The sequence below is a fragment of the Salvelinus namaycush genome, chromosome 10 (assembly GCF_016432855.1).
Source record: "Salvelinus namaycush isolate Seneca chromosome 10, SaNama_1.0, whole genome shotgun sequence".
Taxonomy (NCBI): domain Eukaryota; kingdom Metazoa; phylum Chordata; class Actinopteri; order Salmoniformes; family Salmonidae; genus Salvelinus; species Salvelinus namaycush.
Window position 1 is genome coordinate 15,805,657 of NC_052316.1, and position 19,337 is coordinate 15,824,993.

Here is a 19,337-nt window from a genome sequence, read left to right on the forward strand (position 1 = left end):
GGACAATGTGAATAGTCTCGGTAGCCATTTGACTAGATGTTCAGGAGTCTTATGGCTTGGGGGTAGAAGCTGTTTAGAAGCCTCTTGGACCTAGACTTGGTGCTACAGTACCGCTTGCCATGTGGTAGCAGAGAGAACAGTCTATGAATGGGTGGCTGGAGTCTTTGACAATTTTCAGGGCCTTCCTCTGACACCGCCTGGTATAGAGGTCCTGGATGGCAGGAAGCTTGGCCCCAGTGATGTACTGGGCTGTTCGCACTACCCTCTGTAGTGCCTTGCGGTTGGAGGCCGAGCATTTGGCGGGTGTAATTTTCCAACCCTGTTGATAATGGATAGAGTGCAATGTATGAGCACACGTCATTTAGAAACCTGAGGGGACGGTTTGCCTTTAGAATGTGTAGATTAACGCTGTACATTACAAAGCCAGTTTGAGACCAATTAAAGCATTTGTTTTCTGATACATACTATGTTACCATCACCTTTGCAAACTGATAACACTTTATATCGTGTGATGTGCTGAGAGCATTATTGTATTATTCTGTACATAAATCTGAGACATTCCATTTAGTATGATATGGTATGGACATCCATAAATTAATACATCACCCATTTCATATATGTTTTAAGAATTACAATTTATTATGTTACGAATTTGCATTATTTACAGTATGTTATGAATTTTTTTACCGTATTATATTTTACAAATTGTAGCTAGGTGGCTAACGTTAGCTAGCTCACTAACATTAGCTAGTCTAGGGGTTAGGTGAAGGGTTAAGGTTAGAGGAAGGGTTAGCTAACATGCAAAGTAGTAAGTTGCTAATTAGCTAAAATGCTTAAGTTATCCGTGATGAGATTTCAACTTGCAAACCTTTGGGTTGCTAGAAGTTTGCGTTATACGCCAACCCGTCCACCCCGACCAACCACCTTTTCTTTTTTCCTTAAGTAACCATCTTCCTTATGTAACCATATGAAACGTAACCTAGCATACCAAATGGAGTGTCTCGAATTTACATATAGAATAATACAAAATGCTCTGAGACCAGGTTGTCTCACTCCACCCCCACTTGAGGCAAACAAACTTTTGGTGTTTTGCTTGCTTGAAATGCATAGCCTACTTCAGTAGGGCCTGTTGATTTCTTTACATTACAGGTGTTGATCGACAGATTGGGGTTATTTGTGAGATGATATTGTCTACCAAATTCCGCTGTATTTTACTGACACACTGGAGTTGCCAGATATTGCCTAATGACACTATCATTGATTCTAGATCCATACTTGGCCCTCTGCCCACAGCAAGAATGATCTCCACTCTATTTCAAACTAAAAATGTTTTTCAGTGTTTTGTACGGGCCATTTTCAAGTAATGAAAGAGAACCTGAACTCGTATTTTCCTGTCTTTTCATGATGAAATGCTTTTGTTTTCTTGAATGGAGATCACTGACTGAAAGCAAGGCTCAATTCTCACAGCAGTCTCCTGATTGACACCCTATAGTGAGAGGCAGAAAGAAATGTCATCAATCTGTTCTTGTATGGGCTCTAAGCGCTCTCTTCATTCCACTCCTTCCTGGTACCTTCCTGCCATCACCTGCTTCCAAAGCGCTCTCTCAGCCCCGTGTCAGTGCAGATGACTGGTTGAAGTACTGTTGCCATGTTATTCCCCAGTCAATCCAATCCCTCTTGTGTTACTTTGAATGGCAGTGAATGGATAAACTCTCACTTTCCTACTTGGCCTTTTAGTACATGCGTTTTAGCTGTACTCTACTGCTTATTGCTCTGTCTGTTTTTATTTTCGTGTCATCCCAGAGGTTGTCTAATGCAACATCACCTGATTTCTCACATAATCCAGGTTTCCATCCAACTGTTTTTATGCGAATAAATTACATGTCAAGACAGGCCTAATGGAAACAGCAAATTTGGCGGTAAACGTTCCTAATGTCGACAAAATACACTAGACAAGGTGGGATATTTTTGTCTGTAAAATTAACTATGCTAGAAATGGCAGTGAAACACCTTTATTTGCTAATATTGATATAATAACCATCTTGAAGTAAACTTGGAATCGCGTGATATGTTGTGTGGTCCTCCCACTACGAACTCTGGAAAGCATGCAGTTTTTTAGGTTAATTTAGGATAAGTTTTTTAAATAAGTTAGGATGATCTTCACACTTCCTTTCCAGTAAACATTGAGAGTCTTATTCTGGTGACTTGGTGATTGACGCTTGGCTATCATTTGACAAATAAAAGTAATCCGGCTCTTTTGTCCATAATAATCTCATCATGTAGGTAGCCTACCCACACTGTATCTGAGAGCTGTTGGCTAGAGAGCACGTGCCAAGACCAGAGTGGGCACATTTTGCTATATAACGCAGACGTTTTGCTATATAACGCAGACATTTTTGTGACAACCATCAGAGTTGAAAATGCGATGGCAACTCATTTGAACTTTTTATTCAGTAAATGGGAATTTAACGGAAAGTTATTTTTATGTGCACTACGTTATCACGCACAGCCTTTAGTCAATTTGATGGAAAAACATCTGTGGTGGGAAAATGCACATATTGTTTAATGCAGATTTTTGAATATTTGCATGAAAATCTGTCGCCGATTGGATGGAAACCTAGCTATAGATAGACATTGCTTGGTGAATAGCAAATGAGCTTCAACAGGGTGGTAGGTAGGCGAAGTGTGACGTGACATTTGAGGACGGGCACATAAGTCTCTCAAATGTTGCATCTTCATGATGCCATCCATCTACTATGAGACGAGTCATGCATGCCTGAGCTACAAGAATAGCTCCCTTAGAGATGACTCTACTGGATGTCATCAGCAGGGAGGGAATTGCAGAGGCCATTCTGGCTCCAATGATTCACATGTAGACCTACGTCAAGAGCAGGTAATACTACACTGTGCTGTCCCACTCAGGCCCTGCGGCCATTTTGGGCCCTGCTGGCCCTGGCTGCATTCAGGGAGGACGTTCAGCGACCACCAGTTCCCTCCAGTGTCACTAAGTGTGTTTGTGAATGTATGAGCTCAGGGCATGATAGTAAAGAGCTGTGTGCTCTGTGGTTCATGCATGCTCCACCCCCTTCAGATAGATGCCCTTTGTGCTCATGGATGGGTAGAAACAGGGCACATCTGTCCTTGTTATGTCGCAGTGCTCAGTCCCTCTTAGCGCAACAGTGTTTCCACCCCACCATTTTATAGGCAGGGTCCCTCTTGCCTCCACCTCTCTTGGTTCTGTTATCATTGCTTGAGCTTCCTAAATCTGGCCGCCGTTTGTTTTAGTTGAAAATGCCCTGCCTTCCTGGAAAATAGGCAGATTTTAGTGAAACACTGAGCAGATGTGGGGGATATTATGAATCACTATAGCTCTGTGGCAATGCAAGGGTTGAGTGGGCGAAAAATGCTGAGCTGACCAGTTTCAGCAGCCTGGCCAACTGGTTCCTCTTAGGGCTGGGCGATATGGCCTAAAAATAATCTATTTATTTTAGATTTTTTCAAATTTATGGCGATTCACAATATATATCAAATGTATTATATTGTCTCTAAATAAGCTTTGTTGTACCATTTACAGGTAAAAGACGCTGCATTTCAAACAGTCAGCAACAATCTAATGAAGTCAGGGCTTGTGAAATTATACATAGGCTAAATGGTAAAGTAGTTTAATCTGCTTTTTCTTTGTAATAATCACTGGTCTGGCTTTCAAGTCTATGAAAATACCCATGTTAGAAATGTTACCAGAACCATGCATCTCGTAGCAGGCATTAGCTGTAGAAAATGAACTCAGCTAGGTCTCATAAACAATCTGTCATGCATAATTCCACATGCTAGTGTATAGCCAGATAATCTTTCATATTTAAAGTCTAGCCAACTTGGATCTATTTGCTAGCTAACACGGTAGAACAGTTGAATTGTTATGAACGCACCCTTCTGTCCATCCAACTGTTTGAACAGCATGCTAGCCTGTCCACTTTGTTCAGATAGGCCACTTGATTTCAATATCTTATTTCTCAGAATAAGAACGAGGTGCCAATTCCTTATATAATAGTTTTTTATGCTCATTATACATAAAACAAAGACTAGACCGCTAGTATAGGTCTGTGGCTAAACTGCTACATTCATTTTCCAGAATCAATGTTCATTGATAGTCTGTTTTTAGGGGTCTGCTCTTCACGCAGTTTGAGGAGTTGAGACATAAAGACTATAGTTAGAAAGGTTCAGTTGTCCTCCATTACAGTGAAATGATGTCTCTGTGTTTCGGTGTCCATGTTCGAGGTCGACCGATTTTATCGGAATGGCAGATTTTTTTTATTTGGGCCGATTTCAAGTTTTCATAACAATCGGTAATTGGCATTTTTGGACGCTGATTACATTGCACTCCACGAGGAGACTGCGTGGCAGGCTGACTACCTGTTACGCGAGTGCAGCAAGGAGCCAAGGTAAGTTGCTAGTTAACATTAAACGTATAAAAAACAATCAATCTTAACATAATCACTAGTTAACTACACATGGTTGATGATATTACTAGTTTATCTTGCTTGTCCTGCGTTGCATATAATCGATGCGGTGCCTGTTAATTTATCATCGAATTACAGCCTACTTCGCCAAACAGGTGATGATTTAACAAGTGCATTCGCGAAAAAGGCACTGTCGTTGCGCAATGTGTACCTAACCATAAACATCAATGCCTTTCTTAAAATCAATACACAATTATATATTTTTAAACCTGCATATTTAGTTAATATTGCCTGCTAACACATTTCTTTTAACTAGGGAAATTGTGTCACTTCTCTTGCGTTCTGTGCAAGCAGAGTCAGGGTATATGCTGCAGTTTGGGCTGCCTGGCTCGTTGCGAACTGTGTGAAGACCATTTCTTCCTAACAAAGACCGTAATTAATTTGCCAGAATTGTACATAATTATGACATAACATTGAAGGTTGTGCAATGTAACAGCAATATTTAGACTTAGGGATGCCACCCGTTAGATAAAAAAATGAAATGGTTTCGTATTTCACTGAAAGAATAAACGTTTTGTTTTCGAAATGATAGTTTCCGGATTTGACCATATCCCTTTAGCGGGATCATTTTCCTAAACAACCGCTGAATTGCAGGGCGCGAAATATTACAAAAAATATTTATAATCATGCAATCACAAGTGAAATATACCAAAACACAGCTTAGCTTGTTGTTAATCCACCCATCGTGTCAGATTTTGAAAATATGCTTTGCAGCGAAAGCAATCCAAGCTTTTGTGAGTGTATCAATCAATGCTAGAACAGCTAGCCCCAAATTAGCATGGTCACGAAAGTCAGAAAAGCAATAAAATTAATCGCTTACCTTTGATAATCTTCGGATGTTTGCACTCACGAGACTCGCAGTTACACAAATGTTCTTTTTGTTCGATAAATATTACTTTTATAACAAAAAAAACGCCATTTGGGTTGCGCGTTATGTTCAGAAAACCAAAGCCTCGTTCCGTTCGACCAAAATTCCAAAAAGTAACCGTAATGTTCGTAGAAACATGTCAAATGTTTTTTATAATCAATCCTCAGGTTGTTTTTAACAAACATAATCGATAATATTTCAACCGGACCGTAACCTATTCAATAAAAGAGAAAAAGAAAATGGAGAGCTACCCATCGCACGAGCAGGAACTAATCAAAGGACACCTGACTAGTTTTTAAAAAATCTCGCTCATTTTTCAAAATAAAAGCCTGAAGCTATGTCTAAAGCCTGGTCACAGCCTGAGGAAGCCATTGGAAAAGGAATCTGGTTGATACCCTTTTAAATGGAAGAAAGACGGGCAAGGAAACATAGATACAATTTTTTTTTAAATCACTTCCGGGTTAGATTTCCTCAGGTTTTCGCCTGCAGAATCAGTTTTGTTATACTCACAGACAATATTTTTACAGTTTTGGAGACTTTGGAGTGTTTTCTATCCTAATCTGTAAATTATATGCATATTCTACGATCTGGACCTGAGAAATAGTCTGTTTACCTTGGGAACGTTATTTAAAAATAAAAGAATCTCACCCCTAGCGTCAAGAGGTTAATAACCTAACATGCTGACCAGACTGGACACGTCGCGTGCGTGAGCGTTGCAAAATATATTTTTAAATCCATGTTATTAAATTATTGCACCCACTGCTCGCTCGCGCCAACGAGCGTCTGCGTTGCCAAGGGCTAAAATAGAAGTCATTCCTATTTCTGACGCAGATCGCGCTGCAAGTCCTGCCTCTCCCATTCTCCTCATTGGTTTATAGAAGCAGGTACCCACGTGCCATCTCATCATTGGTTATACCCACATGGGTGATTGAAAGACGAACTGTCTTGCCGGTTGTCGTGGTAATACTATGAAAGTGTAGATGCCAATCACCGTATAAGTTCAAAAATTAAAAAGCCTGGAAGGAGGAGAGATGACTAGAAATTATTCGGTTGACCGTTTTATGTGTGGATTCATTGTCGGAGTAGAGGACCTTGTGCATTTCAGGTAAAATAACAACTCAATGTTTATATCCCAGGACAAATTGGCTAGCAACAGCGAGCTAGCTAAATAGGACAAATTAGCTAGCAAGTGCAAGCTAACTAGCTAAATTGCCATAAATGTTTAATGCTTTTCGACCTGTCCCCAAATTAATGTAATTGGTTCAGAGTTTGTTTTGATATTTTAACCTGCGTGTCGTGATCGCGTTTGGTGTAGGGGGACAAAATAAATGTATGCACGATGGCACACACGCGCAGCCGGTTTGGGTTCCATGTAAGGCTCGTATTTCTGTGTATTATTTAATTAAGTCTATGATTTGATACTTGATAGAGCAGTCTGACTGAGCGGTGGTAGGCAGCAGCAGGCTCGTAAGCATTCATTCAAACAGCACTTTCCTGCATTTGCAAGCAGCTCTTCACTGTGCTTCAAGCATTGCGCTGTTTATGATTTCAAGCCTATCAACTCCCGAGATTAGGCTGGCAATACTAAAGTGCCTATAAGAACATCCAATAGTCAAAGGTATATGAAATACAAATGGTATAGAGAGAAATAGTCCTATAATTCCTATAATAACTACAACCTAAAACTTCTTACCTGGGAATTTTGAAGACTCAAGTTAAAAGGAACCACCAGCTTTCATATGTTCTGAGCAAGGAACTTAAAAGTTAGCTTTTTTACATGGCAAATATTGCACTTTTACTTTCTTCTCCAGCACTTTGTTTTTGCATTATTTAAACCAAATTGAACATGTTTCATTATTTATTTGAGACTACATTTGTTTCATTGATGTATTATATTAAGTTAAAATAAGTGTTCATTCAGTATTGTTGTAATTGTCATTATTATAAATTATTTATATAAATAAAATCGGCCAATCGATATCGGCTTTTTTGGTTCTCCAATAATTGGTATCGTCGTTGAAAAATCATAATCGGTCGACCTCTAGTTCATATGAGCGATTTTTATTTGACCAAACCTCAAATGCAAATAGCGAGTTGAAACCACTTGTCAGAGAGAAAGAAGTGATCTTTCATCTTTGTTATTCTGAGTAGCAGGGGGAGGAGCTTGTGTGTGTGTGTGTGTGTGTGTGTAGCAGGGGGAGGAGCTTGGTGTGTGTGTGAATGGGAAGGTGCAGTCACAGCAGAATTAGTGAAAGGAGATGAGAACAATCAGAGCTACATTCTTGCGATACAGGCATTTGGAATATCTTGCTAAAACATGAATTAGATGTATTGCCCAGCTGTACTACTTCACATGTTTGAGAGTTTTGGGATGTTGGAGATACTCCTGCAGAATTTGAATCCTGTTTGAGGCTGTTTACGTAGTCTAAGCATCAGTGCTAGGAGTGGCTGGTATTAGTCTCCTGGGGTGAAATGTGTGTGTGTGTTCAGCTACCAATGACGCACTAAAACTCCAAGTCCAAGCATCTGTTTTTTTCTTTCTTATGTGTGCTTTAAGTCAAGTGGGAATTGAACTGAGTTCCAACCAACATTGGAGAATTTCAGACTGATCCACTCAACTCACTTACAGGTCCAATAAACTGGCAATCAAGTGTTGTTTTTTTTGTCACAAGTGAGTTTGTTGTCAATGTGAACTGCATACACTTGACAAGCTCTAGATTAATTTATGGGCCTTGTGAGCATCATCGATTTAGTTTACAGTCATCAAAGCAATTTACTCGACATGTTTATCCTTAACCTTGACTGGTGAATGTGTTTTTGTGCTTGTGTCAAGATGACATTAGTAGCCTGAGTGACTGAGGGTTTAGGCTGGCCCTGTACACACTCCAAGGTACGCAAGTGTGAAAATCAGTTCCTTGTTTGACAGGCCGACCCGAGGTGTGGTTCACCCATTGAGCTGTTTTGATGTGAGCCATAGCAAGATGTTATCATGCGTACAAAGTTTGTAAAGCCCTGATTCTAATGTGCCAGCACATTTTATAGGGCACAGTTTATGACACTAATTGAACATGGCCAACGTTATGGTTTCCAGATGTGAAAGGGTAAACACGATTCAGAGCACTGGTGGATGTTTAATTCTACAGCATTATTGTGTCCCCACCTGAATTAATTAAATACAGATCATACTGAAATCTAGGCTTTCGAATCTCTTGATAGTCTCCTTTTTTTCTCTCCGAATGAATCTATTGATTCTGTGTGTGTGTGTGTGTCATTGACAATCAATGTTTTAAGCAATTAGACCTAAATAAAGTTGACATGGATCACTTCACTATTGATAGTGATTGGTTCGGTGTTATAGATTGATTGTCATTTTGCATCCTTCAGTTGTCTCTGTACATTTTTCAGTAGTGTCTGTGATGCTGTCCGCCTCCTGTTCTCTGGCTGACATTTGTGTTTTGGAATGCAGGCGACAGCATCTCTGCCCCCCCCCCCCCACAAATCTCCCAGTGGCAGGAGGCTGTGGCTGCCATTCGGTCTCTCCGGGTTAAAACCTGCTCCCTCCAGCCTCTTCTCAACCCGCAGACTGGTTTAAACCGGTTCTCATGGAAAGGCTTTGTGTCTCCCATGGAATCTTGGGAAGGGTAATGTGGAGCTCTGCTCTGGTGATGTCACAGTGGATGAGAAAGACCTTGAGTCAGCCTTCTTTATCTGATGGTAGAAGTGTGTATACTCAGGTAGCCTATACAGTGGCTGCCCCAATGATTGTTTACAGCCTATATAAGGGGAGAGATGAGGCAATTATATTTACTTAAAAGGAGACAGCAGACTAGAAGTGCTGGAGTCAGCAGGCTTGAAAGGAGATAAGAGTAGGCCTAATGGTCTTCCAACCCCCCCTTCCCTGTACTTCAACTCTAGTCCAGAACACACACACACACACTCTGTCAAGTACACACTGAGCTCTGATTCTTCTTTCAGTTTATAACCTGTGCGTCTGTGAGATGTTCATGTCTGTGTGAGTGTATGCGTTATCCATGGTGTAGTGCCATAGTTGTGGGTCAGGCTGATGTTCAAGCTGAGTGTGTCTCCCTCCTGCTCCATCCTCTGCTATTACTTTAATGATGGGGGATTTGGGTCAGCATCTGGGGAGCTGGCATTGAGGCAGGCCTGTGCTGCAGTCAGGTCAGTCAGACAGAGAGCCCCCCCTCTCCAGCAGAGCTGGAGGAATTACTGACCGGCCCGCTACCACACGTCCACACTGATATGGTGCCCCAGTGAGCATTTAGGCCTAGATTTGTGCAGTTTTCATTGGTCAAGTGGTTGTTTATTTTTCCCCGACAGTGGTGTTTGCATTGCATGACCACTCATTATCAGCCAGTGTTCAACTTCCATCTCATCTTGGGGTGGTGCGATGGTACTTAAGCCTGCCCGCCGCTGATCCAGACCTGTGTGTTTGTTTATCCATATCTTTAACCCCCCTGTCTCTCGTTCTGTGTCCCCAGGTTGAGCGATGTCGGAGGAGGCGGTGCGTCAGACGCGCAGCCAGAAGCGGGCCCTGGAGAGGGACGTGGTGGCCCCTGGCAGCCCCGGGGGTGAGCTGGACATTAAGAAGGTGAAGCTGGAGAACTGTGAACAGCCACCTGCAGCAGACAGCCCTATAGCTCTAGTGGCTGTGGGGGGAGGAGATGTGGTGAAGACGGAGCAGGCAGCCAAGGTGGCCAGCATGAGCATCCTGAAGACCGACGAGGTCAAGGCTACCATCAAAGTGGAGGTGCAGACCGGGGACGGGCCTGTCGACATGAGCACGTCCAAGAGGTGAGAAGAACACTGATTACGCACACGGTCTAAGCATATACTCTTTCTGGCTGTACATTTGAACAAGGCCTAACTGGACTGTGGTACCCTCAGACACTGTCTATTTTTGTTAATAATAATATTACCATCACTCTCTGGATTTAGTTTTAGAACATTGCTCTAAAATGTTATTTTTCCCATCTGGCCTTTGGTGCATGTTTACAATATGATGGGTTGTCTTGGAGTCTGCTCATGGTACATTTTGGTGACTAGGGAATGTAGTGCTTTGTTATGACTGGAAAGGGACATTTGCTTGGAAAGCAAGTTTGCCTTCAAAATACAATTTTTAAAAGTGGAACATTGTAAATCCAAAAAGGCAAATATGGGATGATGTTGATATTGTCCTGAATTGATTATCCAGCTGTTAAGTTTTTGGTTAATTTTTAAAGTTGTATGTCTCTACTGAGGCAGTATGTGAGAGAGGCCTTGTCCAGATCTTCAGATATGGTTGGGTTAAAATGAGTTATGAGGGTATGCATGGATGGTCATGTGCTGTTGTTGATGGTGGGGGGGTTGGTTGGTTATGGAAAAAGTTATCTTTTGACAAGTTGAAGCCTAGGCTGTTACAGTGTGTGTGTTGCAACAACTGTGTGTAGGTGTGTTTGAACTGCTGTCTGCGTTAGCTAGCGAGTGGGCTTCTCACACAGGAAGTGCATGTCTGTGCTCCCTCTGTTCCGGGTGGCCTGCCCCCATTTTGAGAAGTCTGAGGCTCTGGCTGACGGGCTCCATTTTCTCCAACACCTGAACTCTGCCTCACTTCATACAAAATGAAGGCTGTGTGTCACAAACTGGTTCCAGCCGGTCGTTGCTATGGTTTCCACTTTGGAAGGAGCAGTTGGGGAAAGGAGGGGCCGTTGAGTGGGTGTGTCACATGACCAAATGCCTGATGTCATGATGTGAGCTCTTCACTTGGTAGTCATTAATATACACTGGAGGTGAGAGCAGTAGTACGCAAGGAAGATAGCCGCCAAGGAAGGGCTTTGCAGTTATGCATCGTAGAAGTTCACCCTCATGTCACCTTTGCCCTTTTCTTCACCCTAAGCCTGTGCTGCTACTGTTTCCATGTTTTTGCAGAGGAGATCTAGCATTTTGATCCAACTGTTTCAGAAACTGGGTGCCGAGTAATAGAATATGCATTGCTTTCCAATGTCATTGAATTAGAAAGATATAAAAACACTTATTTTGCCCAGATAGACCTTTTTATAGGCTAAAGCAAACGGTTGATGACATTTGTCTATGTCCAGTTTCGTGAATAGTGGTTTGTACTGGTAGGAATACCTATCTCCCATGAGGTTACTCTTTCAGAGGAAGTGCGAGTCAACACTGCTGAGTATTCCAGAGAACTAACGTTAGTAGCTTGTAGAAACGGAAGCCGTGGCCACTGGATGTTATGTAACCACGTACTTGGCTTTTGTTTATGCTTGTCTAATCAGCTTTCAGGGTGGAGATGATCACCTCGTCACCAAATATATAATAACCCTCGCTTTGCCCATTGCCTGGGCTAGGAGTTTCTCCTGGTTAGGTCGTGTGTGTGTGGTCCTATCCATTGGTTTACTTTTTGCCCTACTTGGTCCATTGCTTTACAAGCCGTCTATATCACCAGCTGTGGATTGTGTGACTGTAAACCATAGCTACTGTATCTCTCTCGGCCTGCCCTCTAAACAACGAGGCCTCAGCCCTGTTACCAACGCAGGGCCCTGGGATGTTTTGCACCAGCCAGGATGACTGTGTCCTTGTTGATATGCCTGTGTACTACCCTCTGCATCGTAGCCCAAGACACACAGTCAGTCAGGGTGTATACAATAGGCTGTCTCCTAGCCATGTTCCCCTCCCCCACCCCTCTCTCTCCCCTCCAGTGTCTCCTGCGGGCCTCTGCTCTGCGACTCTGGTGTCAGCAGCTGGGAGGGGTGGGGCCGCAGGCATAGCTACCGTCTGTACAAAGCGTCACCTACCCACCTCCCAGCCTCACTCCCCCACGGGGTACGAGCGGGACGCCTGCTGTGTAGGGGCCAGCGAGCTATCTCCTCCATCGGCCTTTCACTCCCCCTCTCCGTCACAGGCTCCACGCTGAATACCGCTGCTCCTCTTTGTCCTCCTCAGGCTGGAGGAAACAACAGCTAGCTAAAGCCACAGAGGGAGCTATGAGGCCAGATCTAATCACACAGCCGGCCTAAGTCTGCAACTTGTAGCTCGGGCCTAGAAGCGCACGTATTTTGGCTCTGTTTTGAATGCATTCATTTTCTCCGCTTATATTCCAGTTGTAAGGAGTTGGAGTCTGCTTGTTATTCAGACAGGGCTCTGAACAGAGCTCCCACTCCACCATGACGGCTCTATTGATCTCAGATCAACTTGGGTGTCCCACAACTGCTGCTCACTCATAGACCACTGAAATGTTAGAATTTACCGCCCTCTACTGGACCCATCTTGCTACTGTATCTTTTTGCATACATGCCCAAGTGGTTCTCATTTGCTAGGTGATTAGTGATCACACTCAAATGAATTTCCAAATTGTGTGAGGAGAGGGATTGTCACTCAAGGGGGGTTTTGCTCTCCATATTTACATTTTGCCTAGTAGAGTTTAGTTTATAAAGTAAATTGTTTGTTTCTCTCTCTTCTCCCAGTGACTTAAAGAAAGAGAGGCAGCCCCTGTCACCAAACAATGACGTCATAGTGCTGTCAGACAACGAGCCGTCCAGCCCCGTCATGAACGGCCTGAACCATTTCAGGAAGACAGACACTGACCTGCTCATGGTACGACCCGACACACACACACACAAACACAGCGACTCCTCTCCTTTGTACTATTCACAATGTTTCTTTATCTACCATGGATGCAAATAAATTCTAATGTAGTTGTGTGTATGACCCCCTGCTGTCTTCCCTTGTGTAGAAGAGCAGGCCAGATGAGAGGGAGTGCATCATCAAACAGTTGATGGAGGAGCTGAGACTACAGGAGGCCAAGCTGGTGCTGCTGAAGAAACTACGACAGAGCCAGACACAGAAGGAGAGCACTGTACAGAAGGTATCTAAACAAATGCACACACACACACACACTGTTTGCGCTAAACCCCTAGATTGCCATGAATAGTCTGGTCTCTCTCTTCCAGCCAACCTCTGGCTCTGTAGCCACTCCTCCACCTCTGGTCAGAGGCAGCATGACATCAGGCAAAGGAGTGCTACAGGTACAGGCAGCTACTGCTCACCACCACTACACAATGCAATCATACGGATGTACATTGCTGCTGTTGTGTACCACACATTCACGCTCCTTGTAATAGTATACCAGTGCATCCATTCAGCCACTAAGTACATTCAAGCTCTCTGTACTAGCTTGTTGTCAGTGTGTCATCTGTTCAACCATGCTGTGCTGTCTGAGGTAATCACACACAGTTAGCGGTGACACACTACAGCTGATGTGAAATGGCTGTTTAGCATTTACTTTGTGACTTGACAGAACGATTTTAAATATGACATGACAGGGACTGGCCACTTGCCAGCAAATGTCAACACTGATCATGTGATGCTTTCATGGGCAAATCTCGTTGCCATTAAATCATGATTTAGCCAAAGGTCTGAGTTACACGTGTGGCTTTTGAGTTGGGAATCGTCCCTCATCGTATGGGTTCATCATGTGGTTGTGTTGCGTGTAAACCCTGTTGTTTTTGTGTCCAGGTGTCGTCAGTCCGTAGCTCAGGCACAGTGATCCCTCCTCCATTAGTCCGGGGTGGGCAGCATGTCCCGTCCAAGCAGAACTCCCAGACCACCATGCCACCCCTGGTCAGAGGGGCGCAGGTAACTTATACTCTGGTACTTACCTTTTTTAAACATACTTTTGTTGTTGTCTGTTGAGTATGCCCCTTTGGTACTTGTGCAATGTCAGTTATTAATAAGGCAGGTAGCCTAGTGGTTAGAGCGTTGTGCCAGTAACCGAAAGGTTGCTAGATCGAATCCCCGATCCGACATGGTAAAAATCTGTCGTTCTGCCCCTGAACAAGGCAGTTAACCCACTGTTCCCCGGTAGGACGTCATTGTAAATACGTAATTGTTCTTAACTGACTTGCCTAGTTAAAGAAAGGTTACATTTTTAAAAAATTAAGAAATACAAATTCTAACATTCTCTGTATGATCAGTGTATATTTTCATACATTTTTATGCTGCTTTCTAAAAAAATTCCTTGGATGTGAACTCTCTGCAACCAATAGACCAAATGCATAACACACGCTTGTCAGTCTTTTCCAGTAAATTCATTTTACAATGATATTTTGCATATCTTTTCTCAATCTCTCTCTCCATGCCCTCTCCTGCCTCTGTCCCTCTCCCTGTGTGTGTGACTCCCCTCTCCCTTATGTCCATGCCGTACCCTATCTTCCTGTGTGTGTGTGTGACGTTGTCAGCCCATCGCGGTATCTCCCCAGCAGATCGCGTCCCTGCGGCAGCAGCAGCAGCAGCACTCTGGGTCGGGCCCCCCTCCCCTGCTGCTGGCCCCCAGAGCCTCGGTCCCCAACGTCCAGGTGCAGGGCCAGAGGATCATCCAGCAGGGCCTCATCAGGGTAGCCAACGTCCCAAACACCAACGTCCTGGTCAACATACCACAGGTCAGACCACTATCACCCAGGACAGTCAGAAACACAGGTCACTAAACGTACTGGCCAGCATCTTACATTAAGACCCCTTCGACTTCCAACAGCATTACTTCTCCATCGCTTTTCATCTTGACTAATATGTGTCTCTGTTCCACAGGGCTCTCAGAAGGGCTCGTCCGTGACGTCCCAGGCCGGGATGGGCAGCAGTGTGTCCACGGTCCAGGCCAACGAGTCCCCGGCTGCTCGCCAGGCGGCTGCCAAGCTGGCTCTGCGTAAGCAGCTGGAGAAGACCCTGCTGGATATCCCTCCTCCCAAACCTCCCACCCCCGAATTCAACTTCTTGCCATCAGCAGCCAACAACGAGTTCATCTACCTGGTGGGCCTGGAGGAGGTGGTGCAGAACCTGCTGGACACATTGGGACGGGGTGAGTTTATACTTTCATTCAGAAATATTGATTAATTGCATCAGCAGTTTTATACGCTTTTTATGGTAGTAGTAGTAGCTAATCTCTTTTCATTCTACCTCCCTTGCTCTATTTGAAAGCTGCTGGCATAAGGTACGTAATACTGGCATGTCACTTTTCTGTGTTTCTCTCAGGCAAGCAGCAGGGTCAGTCTGTTGCCCCGGAGATCCCCGTCCCCGAGGAGCCGCACACCTGCGCCCAGTGCAAGACTGACTTCACGTCGCGCTGGCGCTCGGAGAAGAGCGGCCCCGTCCTGTGCGACCACTGCATGTCGTCCAACCTGAAGAAGGCCCTGAAGGCAGAGCACACCAACCGGCTGAAGGCAGCCTTCGTCAAGGCCCTGCAGCAGGAGCAGGAGATAGAGCAGCGCATCCTCCATCAGGCCACCTCCACTGTCTCCAAAACACCCTCTTCCTCTGGGATGAAGAGCGAGCACCAGCAGCATGTGCTGATGTCACAGCAGTACAAGCAGGCCAGAGCCCATCTTCAGCAGCAGCATAGAGGCACGCCTGTGGCCCGCCACCACTCCTCCATCAAGCAGGTCAGCACTGGGACGAAACACTACACACAACTAACTTGTATGAAAGGGGAAGCTTGTCTGTACATTTTGATGCCTTAAAAAAACAGTGGCAACCTTTTTAATTATATTAACACATTGGTTAATTACTAAACTTAATATTTTCTCCCTCCCCCTCTCAGAGCCCTGGTCAACTGTCCCGTAGTGTGCAGCAGGCGGTGGGGTCTCGCGGTGTCAGTCACTCGTTCCCCACATCCTCTCAGCAGCTGCAGAACGCTGTGACGGCGGCCGCGCTGGCCAGCAGGCCAGGTAAGCATGCCATGCGCCCGGCGCAGGGGACAAAGGGCATCAGCAATAACCCCTCGGCCAACCCCAACGCCTGGAGGAAGCAGACCACCGGGAACTCAGGTAGATGAACCTCTACAGGACAGAGACAAGACCCTGTTCTCACCTGCTTCTCTTTCTCTCCCTCTCTCTTCCTCCTCTTCTCTCCCTCCCTGGCGACCTAAAATACATTCTAGTGTTACAAAAGGTTGTGGAAGGTGCATTATTACCTCAATGGGGTGACTGTATGCTTGCCTAGTTAAATAAATAAATACAAATGGGGTGACTGTTAGTCTGAGATGTAGATAGGCTTTAGCTAGCTGACCCTTTCTCTCTCTTTGCCTTTCCTCTGGTTGTGGATCAGACTCATTTGTGTTTTTAAAATGTAGAATCCATTCATTCCAATAAAAAAATGTGTGTCCTTGATTTTTGCTGTAATGGCTGCAGACAGGCTAAAGGATGGTAGAGGGTGTTTGAGATGTTTCCTGTTTTGTGTCCCTGGTTCAAGTCCTGTGTACTCACTGCTGTGGTTGTCGTCTCCTTCCAGGTATGACCATGGCCTATGTGAACCCCAGCCTGTCTGTCAACAAGACCACCACCTCAGCCAACCTGGAGCGCCAGAGAGAGTACCTCCTGGACATGATCCCCCCCCGCTCCATCTCCCAGACAGCCAACACATGGAAATAACACCACCCCTCTATCAACCCTTATTATTAATCTGAATAATAGTCACTCATTATCAATTTAACAAAGGACTCCTCTCTGGAAAACAATATCACAATCTACCATTGACCAATGAAATAAAAACTAAAACGCACCTCTCCTTATGTTCTCTCCCTCCGCCATCTATCTTCCTGTGAGTCTTCAGTTCTAGTGTGGAGCACTGGTGTTGTACTGGGAGAATACAGGGCTCTGAGAGATGCCAAATCCAAAAGGGTGGCATGGACTTAATCAATCTCAAACATTTCTGGTGCCTCCCTTTCCTGGTCAGTTTTGATATTCACACATATGCACCGAGAGGGAGGGATGTCCCAGTCCAGCTGTGTCTGTGGCTCTGATTGGCTATCCACTGTGAATGATGCGCCTTCATCTCCCCCCTTCTACCTGGGAGAGCCAGGACTGGGTCTCTCTCTGGCCTCAGTGGTAGCCTGGCAGGGCTGGTGGCACAAGACTGCAGACAGACAGATGTCATTGCAGGGACTGTGGGTGATGCCTCGATCACACCGACGGCTTTATTGCATTTTGTTACACCAGAAGTACATTCATTTCCAATGGAACGCTGCGTTTGCCTTGCAGCATTGCTTTGCAGAGGCAGTTGCAGTGCGTTCTGTGTGGTGCATACGTTGGATTTAACTTATGCGTCAAACTGTATGCATAGACAGCTTGACAGAAATGGTAGCAGAAGGTGAATGTTGAATTTTTGTTGCACACACATCCAGATGATGCTGCGTACTAATTTGCGCAATGACACTATCGGTGTGATCAAGGTGTGAGCCTAGAGGACCATCCAAGGAATACTAAAATAGCTTCAGCTTTGCAAAAATAAAAAATACTTTTGGAAGAAGAACAAAATCTATCCACAGAATAGACTGCCTTGTCTTTGAACCGACGGTGTGCAGAACAGAGGAGCAGCCCGGAGTGTGTCTGGTTATTTTGTATGGCTCAATGTTAGAATATTTTTGGTTTTTTTTTATAAGTCAAAAGATTCTGCTCCCTTCTATTTTGGAACTGGACTCTTTCATGGAGGTCTCTGTTTGTTTGAAAGGTAACGTTACTGTTGAGGTGGTTTTACATCTGTTGGTTTAGTGTTTCATTTTGAAAGACTTTGTTTTCTAAGCTGAAAAAGGATTAAGTAACTAACTTAACTTTTTAATATGTACAAACACGGAACACATTGTGTGAGGATTATTCTTGTAAATGGTTTAAAAAAAACAAAAAATGGAGCCTTCCAAAGAAATAGTGCAGCCCAAATGATCCTTTCTACTCTTTTTTTTATTTTTATAAACCCTTGGTGGTCAAAATGGACAGGATGTGCTTTTTTCTGAAATGCAAAAGGGGAGGGGAAAGGGACTTCATTTTATGAAGCCATTTTGCTTTTAGTCAGGTTGTGGGGCATTACTTTTCTTACAGACAAATGCTGTCTCTGGGTATATTTATAGGGTCACTAGTTAAGATGTATGCTTATGCCCTCAGTTCCAATGGATCTCCACTTTAGATTATTTTCTTGTTTCCAGTGTTTTCTACGCGCACCCATTCATTGGTCTAAAAAGCTGGACAGCTTTCAGAATGTAGTTATGTGAAACCCTAGAAACATTTATACTTGTATTTGTGTTTTCTTTTACAAGGGAGAGTGAGTTATGTCAGATCCCTTAATTAGCTAGCTTGCTAGCCCATCTGGTGGAAAGGCCAGCAGTATTGCAGTACAGGGTAAGAAAGTGTTGAAATATGCACCATGCTTACAAAGCTCCCTCTCAGAAGGAATAAGACGGTGCTGTGTCAGTATGAGGTCTTATGAGGTCGAGCTTCTGTATCCAAACATGGTTCAGAGCTACACAACAGTTCAGTGGCCTAATAGAAATTAAACTGAAAGGAAATGATCAAACAATGTTTTGAATTTAGGTTCTATCTTGTGCTGCCACAATTTCTTTTTTTTTTTTTCAAAAATGTGGAGTACATGCTTTCCCCTGATTAATACGTTTAACACTGATAGCAGTGTGTGTGGTGTTCCAGACCTCCGGATAAACCAAGTGTGTTTGTTAACAATGAGACACCGTAAGTGTTAATAAAGTGCTGGTTCATACAGCAACTCCCCAGCTTGTCCTTTTCATATGAATCCCATTGTTTTCTGTAACCACCAAGTTATTTGGCTGATCTCCCATTGTTATAGATTTGGTCCTTTTTTTCTTCTCATACCTACCCTATTATTAGATTTCAGAGAGATAAATGGGCTTTCATCTCTAACATATTTGCCATATAGTGGACTACTTAATAGGGCTTTGGGTAAAAGCAGTTCAGTATATGGGGAATAGGGTGTCATTTGAGATTTGCCTGTTCATCTTATGGAGCCCTGCTCAGAGCCATGATGGTTGGGGTCCTTGGCCTGCGTTCCAGGTATAGAGAATGATCGAGACCTCTAAGTCGCCAAAAGGCTGTATTAGCATGCACAGCGCCATTGAGGGCTTCCACCATTTTAATGTAGTCAACTCAGTGGGA

The 19,337-nt window shown here is 44.0% G+C and overlaps 1 protein-coding gene across 2 annotated transcripts in view; it reads left to right on the top strand.

Annotated features, from left to right (window-relative positions):
* Positions 1 to 17,472, top strand: part of LOC120054755 (transcriptional repressor p66-alpha-like) — a 31,516-nt gene extending 14,044 nt beyond the window's left edge. Inside the window, exons 2-11 of one of the 2 annotated variants that reach the window (XM_039002333.1) lie at positions 9,885 to 10,197; positions 12,858 to 12,987; positions 13,127 to 13,258; positions 13,344 to 13,418; positions 13,909 to 14,028; positions 14,631 to 14,831; positions 14,977 to 15,244; positions 15,418 to 15,824; positions 15,983 to 16,208; positions 16,672 to 17,472. In XM_039002333.1, coding sequence (XP_038858261.1) covers positions 9,893 to 10,197; positions 12,858 to 12,987; positions 13,127 to 13,258; positions 13,344 to 13,418; positions 13,909 to 14,028; positions 14,631 to 14,831; positions 14,977 to 15,244; positions 15,418 to 15,824; positions 15,983 to 16,208; positions 16,672 to 16,811 — 2,004 coding nt within the window. In that variant the 5' untranslated portion in view covers positions 9,885 to 9,892 and the 3' untranslated portion in view covers positions 16,812 to 17,472. The remainder of the gene's footprint in view (positions 1 to 9,884; positions 10,198 to 12,857; positions 12,988 to 13,126; positions 13,259 to 13,343; positions 13,419 to 13,908; positions 14,029 to 14,630; positions 14,832 to 14,976; positions 15,245 to 15,417; positions 15,825 to 15,982; positions 16,209 to 16,671) is intronic. The other variant, XM_039002334.1, reaches the window with a different exon arrangement.
* The last annotated feature ends 1,865 nt before the right edge of the window (positions 17,473 to 19,337 follow it).